The 14,207-nt window shown below is 37.9% G+C and overlaps 1 protein-coding gene across 2 annotated transcripts in view; it reads right to left on the bottom strand.

Annotated features, from left to right (window-relative positions):
- Window positions 1-14,207, bottom strand: part of LOC108240928 (rho guanine nucleotide exchange factor 26) — a 28,635-nt gene that overhangs the window by 8,632 nt on the left and 5,796 nt on the right. For both annotated transcript variants that reach the window (XM_037974102.1, XM_017424726.3), the window contains exons 5-12: window positions 13,686-13,742; window positions 13,119-13,279; window positions 9,323-9,475; window positions 9,047-9,176; window positions 8,418-8,492; window positions 7,683-7,772; window positions 6,880-7,034; window positions 2,182-2,391 (exon numbers count right to left, since the gene is read on the bottom strand). In XM_037974102.1, the coding sequence (XP_037830030.1) occupies window positions 2,182-2,391; window positions 6,880-7,034; window positions 7,683-7,772; window positions 8,418-8,492; window positions 9,047-9,176; window positions 9,323-9,475; window positions 13,119-13,279; window positions 13,686-13,742 (1,031 nt within the window). The remainder of the gene's footprint in view (window positions 1-2,181; window positions 2,392-6,879; window positions 7,035-7,682; window positions 7,773-8,417; window positions 8,493-9,046; window positions 9,177-9,322; window positions 9,476-13,118; window positions 13,280-13,685; window positions 13,743-14,207) is intronic.

Raw genomic sequence — 14,207 nt, forward strand, 5'->3', positions numbered from 1 at the left:
CCCCCCCCCCCCCCCCCTTCTCCCCTCTTCATTCAGTACTCCAGTGAGTGGGGGATGAACGACATGCACCGTTACACTTTAACCAAGCATGCTAAACACTCTTAAAGGAGGGAGGCTGTGGGGTTTCCACAACTACTCAGTCAGACGGGAGGTCTGCATTGAGCCTCTCTTTAAACAGGGTTGTGTGGAAAGGCTGTGAGCAGTTAATATCTTACCTGTTGTGGATAGCTCTTTGAACAACCTCAATTTGAAGAAACAGAGTTTAATTCTGACCAGATTGATTAGCTAACCTCTCATCCGAGCAAACCAAAGTCAATCGGTTCATCTCATTCAGGAGATGGGTGCCATGACTTTTGGTTACTTACTTTTCAAAATATTCAACTTTATTTACATATATTTTCCCCATAGAAATACACTGAGATCTTTTCAATTCCTTCAAAAATACTAGTATATATTTAGTGCTCTATACAATTTTAAGTTTTTAGCTACCATTCTGCTACTTTCAGCTAGCATTTTGCTTTTTTTAGCTAGTGTTTTTTCTTTTTATTATTATTATTATTAAGCTTTAACAACTCAGCTTCAGCTTCTTAAGCAAATATCATCAAATGTTCAACAATCAGCATTCACAATGCATTTTCACAGAAACTGTAATATGGCCAGATTGAAATAAAATTGTTTTAAAATGATATTAATTCACTTTTGGTCTTGGACCTGCTCAGACAGGCTGTTAGCTCTTCAATCCAGTCAGAAATAAAATTATTTTCTCAAAATTATTTTCTCAAAATTAGGGGTACTCAGAAGCTACCTGCAACAGGTAAGATATTAAGTGTTGATAAACCTTTCAGAACCCCACTTCAGACAGAAACACATGTCACCAAAAGAAGCCACAGTTTCCCTGTGGTCAAATTATCAGATCTTTTACTGAGTAAAGATATAGAAGATAAAAGTAACGGGCTGATGTTCAGTAATGTCATGCGTCTGATTGTTTTACTCTGTCTCTGAACAAAACAGCCTGAAAACATTCAGTGATTAACCCTAATTATAAATTTGCTATACATTTATAAAGTAAGGTTGTTAATTATTTTTATGAATTCTGCTTTCTGAGCCAGTACAACCAAATCATGAAACAATTGTGAAAATAGAAAAGTAAAGTGGTGTTTCAGTCATGAACAGCTTTCATACAATAAATTCCTTCCACCGTGGAAAACCACAGCTTCTGTATAGAGAATGCAAAGGGAGGTTATCCAGCTACATAGGAATGAGTGCAAACGGGCCTTGAGCCTTTGAAAACACTCTCTAACAAAGCCTTGAACCATAACAGATAATTACAGTTTAAACCATACAGGATTGTGTCTTTGCATGTAAACAAATCTGCCAATGTAAAGCAGATCCCTTTTGTTTGTGCGGTTTATGCAACTGGAACATCCTCACTTTTCACTCTAATTGCTGTACAAGGAAAGATGGACTTAAGAAGGGTGTAATTTGAATGTATCAAACAATGCAGACAGAGATTTGAAGATGATTTTTTTTTTCTTTAACCAGTTGCTTCTATTTTTAGGTCTGTAGCGTGAGTTAGCATTTAGGCCGCACATGTTACAAATTTAAACAAAGAGTATTGCTCTCCTCGGACAAGGAAGCCAACAAAACAATTATCTGATGCGGTAAGTCTGTTTTACAGTATAGTAAAATTTTAAAAAGGACTTTATTTCTTGGATCACAAAACTAACAACAGTGAGGCTCTTCTGTTTTCAGAGCAGATGTAAGAAAATATCCCTGAGACTTCAAATGGAGCAAACGATACAATGGAAAAAAAAAAGAGAGATAATGATAGAGGGGAAAAGGGGATTTGTTAAAGTTCAAGTTAAAAGGCATTCTGGGACACATAAAAGGCGATAATGGAGGAGAAATCTGACCAAACCTTTTTTTTCCCCCTTCACAGAGATAAGCAGTCTGGCATTTGGATTATTAAAAAACTGAACCTTAAAAAAAAGCCATGTATCAAACACAAACCAAAACAAATCGTCTGCTGCACAAGTAAAAACATGCAAGAATAACATTCTGTCAGAGGCAAAAATGTTTCATGATTGTCTGAGAGCATGTGTTGTAAATCTCTGACTGAAATCTAGGCGGAAGCCAACATCACAATCAGGAAGGACATTGGTAACAAAATGAAACACTTACAGCAGCTCTGTTCCTAGGACCATGAGCACCTTTGAATTTGAGTGGTTGCTACGGAAACGCAGTTGGAAGAGATTGTTGGCACCGGATTGGCGCGAGCTCAGCATGCTGGTGGGGCTTTTGACCGGAGACAGGTTGATGTCTTCGGACTGACAGGTGCTCACTTCGATCTGGTCCCTCAGAGCATAGTCGATCACGGTGTAACTGTCCTCACTGACAAAAGTGCAAAAACAAATAATAAATTATTTTTTATTGAGATGATATCTCTGGTTGTAATTCTAAAGCCCGAACCAAACAAATCAAATTGTGTGGTGGACTTTTGTTGGCCTGTAGCTGCTTTAAAAGTTTAATTTAAAAAGGTACAGTAAATCAGATTAAACCTTTCATTATTTCACATGAAATAAGTCCACAACTACATGAAAAGTCAGCATATATCGTCTCACATACAAAGAGCTGATACAGACAAAGTTTTTGCTCCAAATGAAAAAACAAGTCGCATAGAAACTCAGTGGATTTGGTGGAAAACCTGTCAGAAGTCAATCTGACGGTCAAATACACTCAGTAGCTTAAAGAATGTTGGTCAATTCAAGATACAAGTTTAGTGTCATATACACAACAAAAACACATTTTAAAACCATTCTTCTTTTGTTTGCTTCCTTTCACATAATTAACAAACCAAGACACCAAAAAAATAAAAAGAAAGAAAAATATTTTAGTGTTACAGAAGAATAAAACAAATGTCACAGATTCCGAACCATGAAAAAGTCCAAATAAGCAACCGTCTGATTCTCTACAATTATTTCACAGTTCTCTGCCTTCGTTAGTACACGCCTACATTTATTATTTCACAGGAGGTCAGCTCTTTTACTTGAGCAGAACATAACTTTACTGATGTACGAGTTGGTTGGAAACATCTGGAGTGGATCATGAGTTATGGTAACTTTAACTAACACACCACTGAATCTGGTGTAAATGCATTTGTTTTTCATTATATTCTGATACACGGGAACTAAACTCAAATTTAGATGTTTTATGTTTTTTGTGCTGAAGAATTCATCATTATACTAAAACAGAGCATAGCATGAACTCAACAGTACTTTTTAAGTTGTTTTTAATGAAATAAAATGGTTTAAAAAATGAATTACTATATTTTTTTTATGTGAGCCAACAGTAGCTTATCATATTTTATATGCTGACACAGCACACCCCTGAAGTACAGATTGTACAGCTCACAAACTGCACTGTTTGTACTTAAAGGCATACAGATTTCTAAACATATCATTTGCCAACCAAAAAAAGCAAAAAAAATGTAAAGTGTAAAGTTTTATTCCAGTTTTACAAAATCCACTTCACAGGTTTGTTAATCCCACCTTTAACTGGTGATTCCCATGTTCTGCTTCAACACTAATTTTTACAAATCTTCGCTTTTCACCAAAGAAACAGACTCTGTAAACCAAACCAAAGGAATTTCTAAAGTTGGCCCAAAAAATAATAATCCCAAGTACTTTCATATATTGATATTGCTGCAAATGTTTTAGGTTCAATAGAATTTCAGTCCCTGACTGCTCTTTAAGGAAAATTCCAAGAATACCATTTAAATGACAACAGTGTATCCAGTGGGTGGGGGAAACTTTACATATGTGTGTGGGCGAGCTGGGCCATGCCAAAAATTTGGTAAATGGTCAAGGAATGAAAGTGGGAAACAGTTGTAATGTCATAGTTTGACACAATGGTGATAAACTTATAAATAATCTTTGTAATCAGTGCTCTCAGCAGATCTCAAGCCCCGACTAATTGTGATAGACATGAACACCCTTTAGTCGGTCTGAAAATCTCTGCTTAGAGATAGCAAAGGCATCTAATGTATGTTATCACAACAGTTCCAGCCACCACTTTTTCTGATGTACACCCTGTCCTTCGGCAAGTAAACAGAACGAGCGCAAATCCTCAGATGGATGTCGAGTTCGGACTCCAGATGAAACGTGCAGATTGACTTGTTCAAACAGATATGCACACATAAAACCTCTACGTTGTGTTGTTCCACGGGAAAACATTAGGACGGATAATTTTTAGATCCTGTTCAGGCCGAAAGAGTGTAACTCTCCAACTATAAAACAGAAAGGAAAGTTGGTGAGAAAACACCACAGAAGAAAAACAAAAAGAAAATCTTGGTAAGTTTTAAGACACTGATACAGGAAAAGGAGGGAAGTGAGAAAGAGAAAGGAGCCAGCTGGTGTGTTATGCAAGTGTTCCTGTGAGCCAGAGCGCAGCAGAGCAACACTTTCCTGGTGCGTGACAACACGTTAGTTTGACATGAGGTGGGTTTCCAACCATTAACCTCTACTTTAGACCTAGTCTGAAGTCATTACAGGAAGTACATCTGTTGAAGAAATATTTTCATTGTCTTGAACTAGCACACATAAATACATTAAATCAATACTAAAAATATAAATTACCCAAATCCAAAGACCAGCTCTTATAATGTAACACTTTTAGTTTTTTTAATAGCTACAGTGTAGTTGCAACTGCAGCTGTAACACTTTTCCAGCTATTCTTTGCTTCTACTAAGTGCAGCTTTTGAAATGTTTTCAAAGAACAACCGCATAAAATCCAAAGAACGATAAGCAAAAACAACGCCCATATATATATATTTTTTTTTAAATGGGCCATTTGAATTGTTGTCTCCTTACCCTTTAAGAAAAATGAGCCTTCGATCTAAAAAAGAACATTCTAGGGTCAATGTTTTTTTTCTATTTTCTATTTTTTGCTTCTGTATAAATGTGGAGCTTGTAACCTCTGCCTCCTGACAGAAATTTTTAGAAATGTGAACTTATACAAGCAAAACAAGAAGAAGGTGAAAATAATCTGACGTGCTTTAAGTAATGATGATAAGAGAAGCAGCTGTTGCGTGATTACGCACAGGAGCGTCTGTGACCTGCTGGTGTCTGGCTGGCCTTGTGAACTCCTGGTGTGTTTTCGTTTTCATTACTGCAGCAGGACTGCAGCGGAGTGGCGTGCCAAAGCATGGCTGCAGCACTCCCCACAGTACAAACCAATATTATAACAGCTTCTCCCATTCAAACTAAAACACACACACACTGATTCCAGAGCACTCCCCTTCCTAAATCCCTTCTTCAAACACAATCCTGATACCGCACACAGCTGGAGTCGGCTGTCCCGGATCAGATTCTCAGAAAAACACTATAAGGAATGTTATTTAGTTCCCCTTTTTTTTCCATGATTCTTGGGAACTTGGGAAGTCTGGAATGAGATCCAGACACATGAGATCGGAAAAAGATTTTTCTACAAATTTACAAGCATGCAAGTGGACCCTCGCGTAAATTAGAACCACATCATTTCAAAGAAGTCTGAACACTTCTTTCTCCTGTCACTGTGTTCCCTAAGAGTCGGTGGAACAGAGGACCTGACAGCAGACTCACTAACAGGTGCGGCAATAAAAAGAATAAAAAGAACTTCAGAAAAACAACAATCAGCCCAGATGTTCTGAATCTGAATATTTGGACGTTGCTGTTAAATCACATTCACATTTGGAGCAGCATAATTCTAACAAAGTGATCAGATCGTAGTCCTAAACTGCAACTGTAATACTCAAAGCAGAAGGAAAGCGACACAGCTGCGGCAGAAAGAAAATTAGGAAACTTATTGTCATGTGCCTGTCATATATTTTTTTCATTTGTTCAGTTTCCGTTCTCAAAGCGATAAAAAAAAAGTGAAAAGAAAATAGTTTCCCAGTGATTTTAATTAAGTTTTAAGCTATTGTACAAGATGAATGTGGGAGTGACATGAATGTATGAATGTTCTGAATAGGTTTTTGGTAAAAGCTTTGAACTGCGCCCACATACACTGTGAGAGGAAACGACAAAAACAAAAACATTTCTTCTTACAAGGACAGTTCAGATCGTCTGAAGTGGGATTCTGTGAAATCATTATGAACAAATCATTTCTTACTTGGTGTTGATCTCAGAAACATCAGCAATCCACTGAGGTCTTGGTCCCATCCAATCTGGTCAGAATTAAACTCAGTTTCTCCAAACTGAGATCGTTCAAAGAGCTATCTACAACAGGTAAGATATTAACTGTTTGTAATTTTTCCACAGAATCCCCATTCAAAAGATCTAAACTTTAGCCTGAAGTAAAAAATCATAATGCAGAATAAAAAAATAAAATACAGCTTTGGATTTATTCATTTGAAAAAGAAAATAAGAGATAAGAAGGGAGGGCGTGCTTTCACTTGTGTGATCCGTTTATCTAGATCACACAAGAATAAACCAAGAAGTAAGCCACAACTACAATACAAATAAACCTGTGGTTGAACCAGAAGTCACCTCGTAAATCAATAATTTTGTTTTCATGAACAGCCTTCTGCTCAGCTTCAGACCCTTTGCTCATAAAGAACTGGAAAACCAAAAGGAAAATCTGTCAGTCTGTAAAATTTCACTTTCTTTTCTTTGTATTTGTGGCATAACTGCTTTTTACCAAAGGCGTGTACCAGAGCAAGTCCAAACACAACTAAGAAGACAAAATCTAAACACCTTGCCTTCCAGGTTTGAGTCGGATTCAGAAAAAGTCCAAAGTTTTTGATTACCCTTTCACCCTCAGCACAGGTACTTTATGAGAAAAGCTTTCAGAAGGCACAAATAAATTGCAATTTCTAACAGTAGTTCTGTTTGTTTGGCTCACCTCTTCTTCCTGGTGATGATGAGCACGTCATTGAAGAGGAAGAAATAGACCTGATGTCGGGATGTCCGCTTCAGGAAGATACCGCTGTCCCCCACAAAAGTAGTTAATTCGCCTCTTTTTACCATCCACCTGGAGGATGAGACCAGGGGGAAAGGCTGCGGGGGAGGGGAGGCAGAAGAAAGACAAGACAATGATCGAACCAAACCGAGAACTCTGAAAATCTCTCTGATGTTGGGTGAGTTTGTGTGAGTGCATGGATGTTCAGCTGTCTGTGCAGAGGGACAACACAACCCCCAGACATATGTGAACCGCAAATGCCCCAGCAGCCATTTCCCACACTAGTCAGGCACACTTGTGAGTGCCAGGCCTTGTGTGTTGAGTGATTGACAAGATCTTTGCCAACACTCATGCACATGTTTTGCATTATGAGATCTGCATGTTTGTGCATGCAACGGATCAAAGCATGTATGCTTTACTTTCTAATAAAGTTTATTTAATAGAATTTTTTATGAAATGTAAAAAAAACTGCTTTGTTATTGAACAAATCATCACTTGGAGCCATATTTCTGGATTTTAAAAAGGCATTTGACTCCTTAACTTATATTATTCTTGCAGATCCTTGCTCAGCTAACTTTCATGGCAATGATAGGAGGTAATAAACAAATCATTAACCATCCACTCGGCTCAAAAATCCCAATATACCAAAAAAAAAACTTAAACATTTTAGATTTTTAATACCAGATTGTAGTTGTGATCATTATTTAAAATGTGTGTTTCTGATGCATTATGTTGCCACATCATACCTTAATCTTGAACTCAAGCTGAGAGTTGATGGTGTACATCATCTCTGTTCTCTCCATCGTGCGAGCTCCTTCGTTGCACTTTCGTACCACCTGAACACACACATACCCATTATCCATTAAAAACATCAATCTGGCTTTCATCCTGTTTTATTATGACGAAGTACCCCAACTCTGTGGTGATATTTAGGGATGCACTGACACTGATATCAATCTAATACTTAATATGAAAAGCCTAATTAATAATTACTTACAACAGGGCTGATCTATACACTTTTTATATTTTGCTGTTGTTTGACAATGTTGTTTGGGTATCTCTTGGCCAAAATAATGAAATTCCAGTTCAATCTGGAGATTATTTTGACCGTCTTCTTGTGCCTTATACTTATTACTGCAATAATATATATATATTTAAAGAGACAATTAGATACATTCGTTGCTTGCAATTATTTATGACTATTTGATTTCAAAGTTGGTAACGAGTTTAAGCCAGTCTCATGTTGTCTTATGCATGAAAATAATGACACACTCATGCTTATTGTGGAAACAAGGTTAATTATTTCCAGTCTTATTATGCGGTCAATACCGGTTTAAGAAACAGTATTATTAATACACATTAATAAAAACAAGAAACAAAGAAAGATGAATATATTAATGATCACTCAGTGGCTTAAAGTCCTTTCATTTCACTGTTTAGAAATGTTGTCAGGCCATTCAACTGTTTAAATAAACACTGACCTTGCTGACTGCCTGCAAGGTCCTCTTGCATTCTTCATATCTTGCAGAGTCTTTAGGCGTCTTCTGACAGATTGTCTGTAGTGCAGAGATTCAGGACACATGTCACATACACAATAAATACAGTGCACATATAGACCACTTTCATGGACTGTAACTCATCCTACTCATTCCATTCCACCCATGTTTACCACACTCCCACCAGCAGCCTAATAAAATATTGAAGCTGTGGGAAAAAAAGAACAAAAAAAAACGAACAAAAATAAAACTTTCTCAAGATCCAAAAAATCTGCGAGAGAACCAGCATAAAACCCCAGAGCCCCTCGGGAGAAGCTGGATAGAAGGCGGAGGGGAATACAAAGTCCAACAAGAGGAAAGAAGAAAGGGAGGAACAGTGAAGACCGAAATATTCTGTGGCCAAAAAAAAAATGTAAGTGAAAAGAAAAATATATATATATTAAAAGAAGGAAAGTGGAATTAAATCATTTTAGATTATTAAATAGTGACGTGAGGTCACAGAAACATGAGGTCAGAACACGCCCAGTGGAGAGTCAAATAAACAAAGTATTGCGTAACGGTCGGAGTTTTGTAATTCCACGGGTTGCACTACTGTGCGTCTTCGGCTCACTCACGTCCATGAGCAGAGGCAGGCGGGTGATCCTCTGCATGGGCAGGATGAGGAACGAGATCATGGGGAGATTTTTGCAGTCTGGGTGGCCCTCGATCCTGGTTAGCACTTCTTTAAAAGCTGGATTCTTGGAGCTGCAGAGTGAAAGGAAGTAGAGAGAGGATCAGAGGAGTAATGATGGTACACGGAGATAAAAGACGGGGGGGGGGGCAAGCCTGCGGAAGAGCCCCGCTGACATGTCGGATCAAATCTGGTTTTGTACGTTTGCGCGGTCACTCACACCAACTTCTGCAGCGTTCTCTGCTGATAGACCTCATTAGAGCAGTACTTGACATACGGGTCAAAGTTGGACTCGGCGTGCTTCCAAACGATGTCACTGATGTCATCGATGACTATGTTCTGTTGGTGTCTTTCCTCCAGTTCTGTAAAGAACCTACACAGAGACGCGGTGATGAAAGCACAAAGGTATGTCAGGGATTCATACAGTACAAGGCATCACATGAGTAAAAACCATCAAGTCATGACTCATCTCCCAGAGAGGAAAAAAAATACAAAGTCAGGAAGGTCGAAACGCCATTGACACCTCGCAAAAAGGAACTTCGTGTCTCCTTAAATAGACGTAAGTCCAGCATCAACTATAACATGTAGACTTTTCCCCTTCCTGAGCACCACCAGATGGCTGGTTAAACAGCATGCCATTTGTTCAACTTGAAGAGAATAAGTGTTTTTGCATGTGTGAATTCAGGTGACAAACAGGAAGCCGTTGCGCAGAGCCAGGATCCTGCCAGTTGGAACAGGTCTAAACTAATCTACAAAAGCACATTCGGATCATTTGAAAAGGTGCTCTGTTGAAAACGTGAACAATTAACGTCTTACTTGTAGATTGCTCTTTGAATGAACTCAATTTGGAGAAATGGGATTTAATTCTGACTGGTTTGACAAGCTAACAGCTAATCCAAACAGGGACACACCAAAGAGGATCGCTGCTGTCATAAAACAACTCTAATCTTAAAAAAAAATTTCATGCAAAAAATAATTTATACATTTTTACACTGTTGTCAATTTTTAATTACTTGGTGATCTAGCTGGTTCTAACACCATGTGTGTTAATAAATATTAATAAAAAATGTAAACAACTAGGTAATTGACTAATGTAAATGTTTACATAACTGAACTGCTGTGCAATTATTGAAATATTTTAAGATACTTCATTTAAGAAACTTTATTTCTCCAAACTGTGGTCGTTTAAAGAGCTATCTACAGCAGGTAAGATATGAATTGTTTACAACGTTTCCACAAAACTCCACCAACAAGTCCCACACTCAAACTGCACTTCAAATTTCTAAAAGAAACAATGAGTCTAGTGACCAAGTACACACATTAATAAAAAAAAGCACACACATGTTGCCACTAGTCCATGTCCCAAAGGTTTTTTTGAGATTTAAAAAGGGTCAAGGCTGCTAATATTCAGGCAGATCTCCTCCTGAGGCAAAGCAGCCTAACTCACAACAAAAACAGTATGATGCCAATAGGAAATGAAAGACTTAAATCACAGTGATAGGAAAAAAATGTGCAGAATGGCTAATAACAAAAGCACAGTTCCACGACTTCAAAATGCAAACTAAATAAATAAATGAAAACTTATCAACTTTAACAGATCTGTCAGAGTTAGATGGTTGGGTTTTATGGAGTGAGTTAAAGAGGAAGTCGGTTATTCCCAGAGGATGACAACAAACGGTAACACACCTGCATAGAAAAACACCCACTCACTATCAGACAGACTACACAAAAACCAGCTGGCAGAGAGATTCAGTTTTTGTTTTGAGAAGCTAAACTCAAAAAAGAAAAAATCTGTGGAGTGCTGTGGAGTCCAGTCACACGCAAGTGTTTGCATCAGTATTATAAGAATGGCGGGTTCCAGCATGTCCAAACACAGGATGAAATATTTAAGGAATCTACAAATATCTCCATGCACTCAAAGATAAAATGAGATATTCACAGATGTACAAAGACTGCCCCGTAAACATTCACACGCAGCTATTGAGCTGTTTTAGAGGAGGCCTCCAATTTAATTATATAGAAGGACTGAAATCTTTCTTTAGGAAGGAGGCTGGAAATCTTGTATGGAATGCGTGGACAGACGTCATGACCCATATAACAAGAGAGACTTTTACCTCTCATCACTTATTTAACTGTAGAAAGTACCACACAAAATGAGCAAAAACTAAAAAAATCTTTTCAGACTGGCATTTTAACCCAATGGTTGACATCACCTGAGGCAAAAGGAAATGGAACAACAGTTCAGACTTTTTATAGTGGAGTTCTTTTTGTTGGCAATTAGTAGTTTACCTGGGTTTTTTTTAAACAGCCTCAATTTGGAGAAATAGATTTTTTCTGACTAATAAGATAATGGCCAATTCAAGCCAATTATAAATTATAAAACAACTTCAAAATTTTCATAGCAGTACATGCAAATGCTATTTTGTAAACTTACATCATTATCAACTTCATATTGAGCCTTTTAACACAAAATTCTATCATTATTTGCAAGTGCAAATAGCAGCAACTGCATTTCAAGCAAGAATATCACAATGTTTCCACCAGAATAACTATGTAATGCAAAACTGACAACAATTTATAGTGTGTTTGCAAGAACTGCTGTAGAATTTCTAAGATTGGAGTTGTTTTAAGACAGCAGCCGGCAGCTTTGATCTCTGCCCTGCTCGGACTCGCAGTTTGCTTGTCAAACCTGTCAGAGTTAAAACCTTGTAGCTATCATACTGGTAAGACATTGATTTTATAACCTTTTCCCAAAACTACACTTTAACAAATCCTTAACTTTACACCATCCTTAAATTCATTCCTATTTTACTGCAAGTCTGTTGGTAAAAATCTGACACTTTAAAGCCCAACTCTACCGATCACTTACTGGCTTGTATTTTTGCGCTGAAATAGCAAAACGAACATATTTCTTTTGTGTGTGTGTGTTAAGATCCAGTAAAACCTTGACTACATGTAGTCTGAAGCAAAGGCTAAGTGAAGTCAAAAGGTTTAACAGCAGATCTGTGAGCAAGGAAAGACAGAACTGCTGCGATCACCACCTTCTGACAAGATTCATGGACTGAGTTAAAGACATGTAGACATTATCACGATCACTAGTAAGCTAATAGGAAACACCTTAGAAATGATGTCACACGTAAAACTGGCTTGAGAAAAAAACATGTGCTCCACAAACTCTGTGATTTATTTATAGATTTAATTGGTTGGTTCTGCGCTCAGATAGCTGAGGCAGCACAAATGTCCTTAGTGTCAGCTTTCATGACATTTAATGGATGAGCGTTTTTTATTCATTTATGAGGTTAATGTCCAGAGGAGGCAATAACCAGTCTGCACGCACGCAAAACTAAATTCTGATGCACACGTTAACTTCAAAGGGTTTGTTGCAGAAGATTTTGGCAACTGCAGACCAAATTATTGGCAGCCAGCTTGATGAAGCTCTCTGTCCTCTGTCAATTAACATCTCACCCCACACACAGATACAAACAGAAAATCTGTGCAGTTAAAACACAATCCTTTGCTCCAAATGAAAGTCATAAAGAATTGCACAAAAAATTTGATCACATAATCCATGCATCTATTCATTTTCTTTACCCGCGTTTTCATTCTGGGTCACGGGGAGGAGGTGGTGCCGATCTCCAGCAGTCACTGTGTGAACATCCATTCACGCTCTCACTCACACCTAGGGACCAATGGAACTAACTACATTGTTTTTGGTCTGTGAGTGGAAACTGGAGTATCTGGAGAAAACCAACGCATATACAGGGAGGACATGCAAACTCCACAGAGAAAGGCCCCGGGCCAGGAGTGGATCCTGCGAACTTCTTGTTGTGAACCACTGCAGCGCCGTGCCGCCCCCATCAGATAATGTATGAAACAATGGTTGTTTACCAGCAGCATTTTAAAAGAATATTGAGCTGACTGGCTAAAATTCAAAATATTACAACTGATTAAGAACCCCGACGAAGCCTAAAACTACCAACCAGCTAAAAAAAAACAACAACAACTTATAGACGTACTTTTTGCTGGCCTCAAGGACATCTGAGATGTTGGAAAACAGGTGGTGGTGCTCAGTCTTGGTCATTGCCTCCCTGAGTTCTGAGGAGTTCTTGAACATGCGGATGAGAATCTCCAAGCTGTGGAGGTAGGAGTGCTCTGACGAGATGACCTCGAAGATGGCCTGAGGAGAAGAAGCAACAAAAATCAGGGCTGTCGGTTCAGATTCAGTCAGGTGATCTGTGGAGGGTGCTCCATCATCAGCATGTTTCACATACCTACAGGCTTCCGTCATGTCTGGAATGTTAAAGAAAACCATATACATCCAAATGCTTATAAACCAGTTTTGTCTGTTTTAAAATAACCTGCATACCTCATCGCAACGAGTCTCTCCCATCTACTTAAAAAACTATTTATATTTGATAGCTTTAAAGTGCATGGTGCACATTTTCTCTTGTGCTTCTTTAATGGATTTTTTATTGGAGTGTCAGAGTATACAATAACAGAAAAGGCTGCTTCTCTCGGTTCTTGATGACTCTTGCACATGGCCCAAAATTAAACTGTAATACACAATAAAATACAAATCCTACCTCCTGTCTTTTGCGTTCCTCCTGACTCAGATGCTCAGCAAGGCCACTTTTCTTGACCTAAACAGAAAACATTTATTATAACATTTTTCCTACTGAAGAGATCTCTGTATTTATCACATGGTTGTGTGCTGCTATTGCTTTTGTGTGAGATAAGGAAAGAAACCTTTAACATACGCAGCAGAATATTTAAAGTCAAAAAGGGCAGCTCTTGTCTTCACTTTGAAAAAGTAAGTTGGTCTTCAGCATATAGCTGAAAAGAATGTCTATATGTAACTGGTTTTTATAAAGACAGAATCAAATCAATGTTTTCAAACAAAGTGGGTATATATTGCTATAAAGTAAACAGCCTGTAATTTTAGTAGTAACAGTAGAAGTTCAGACCTGTTGAAGTGGGGTTCTGTTATGAACAATAAATATCTTACCTACTGCAGTTAACTTCTTAAACAGCCTCAGTTTGTAAAACTAGTTTAAGTTTAACTTAAGTTTATCTTACTGGGCTGCAACTGATGGCAAATTTATTTT

Source organism: Kryptolebias marmoratus, linkage group LG2, assembly GCF_001649575.2.
Source record: "Kryptolebias marmoratus isolate JLee-2015 linkage group LG2, ASM164957v2, whole genome shotgun sequence".
Lineage (NCBI taxonomy): Eukaryota > Metazoa > Chordata > Actinopteri > Cyprinodontiformes > Rivulidae > Kryptolebias > Kryptolebias marmoratus.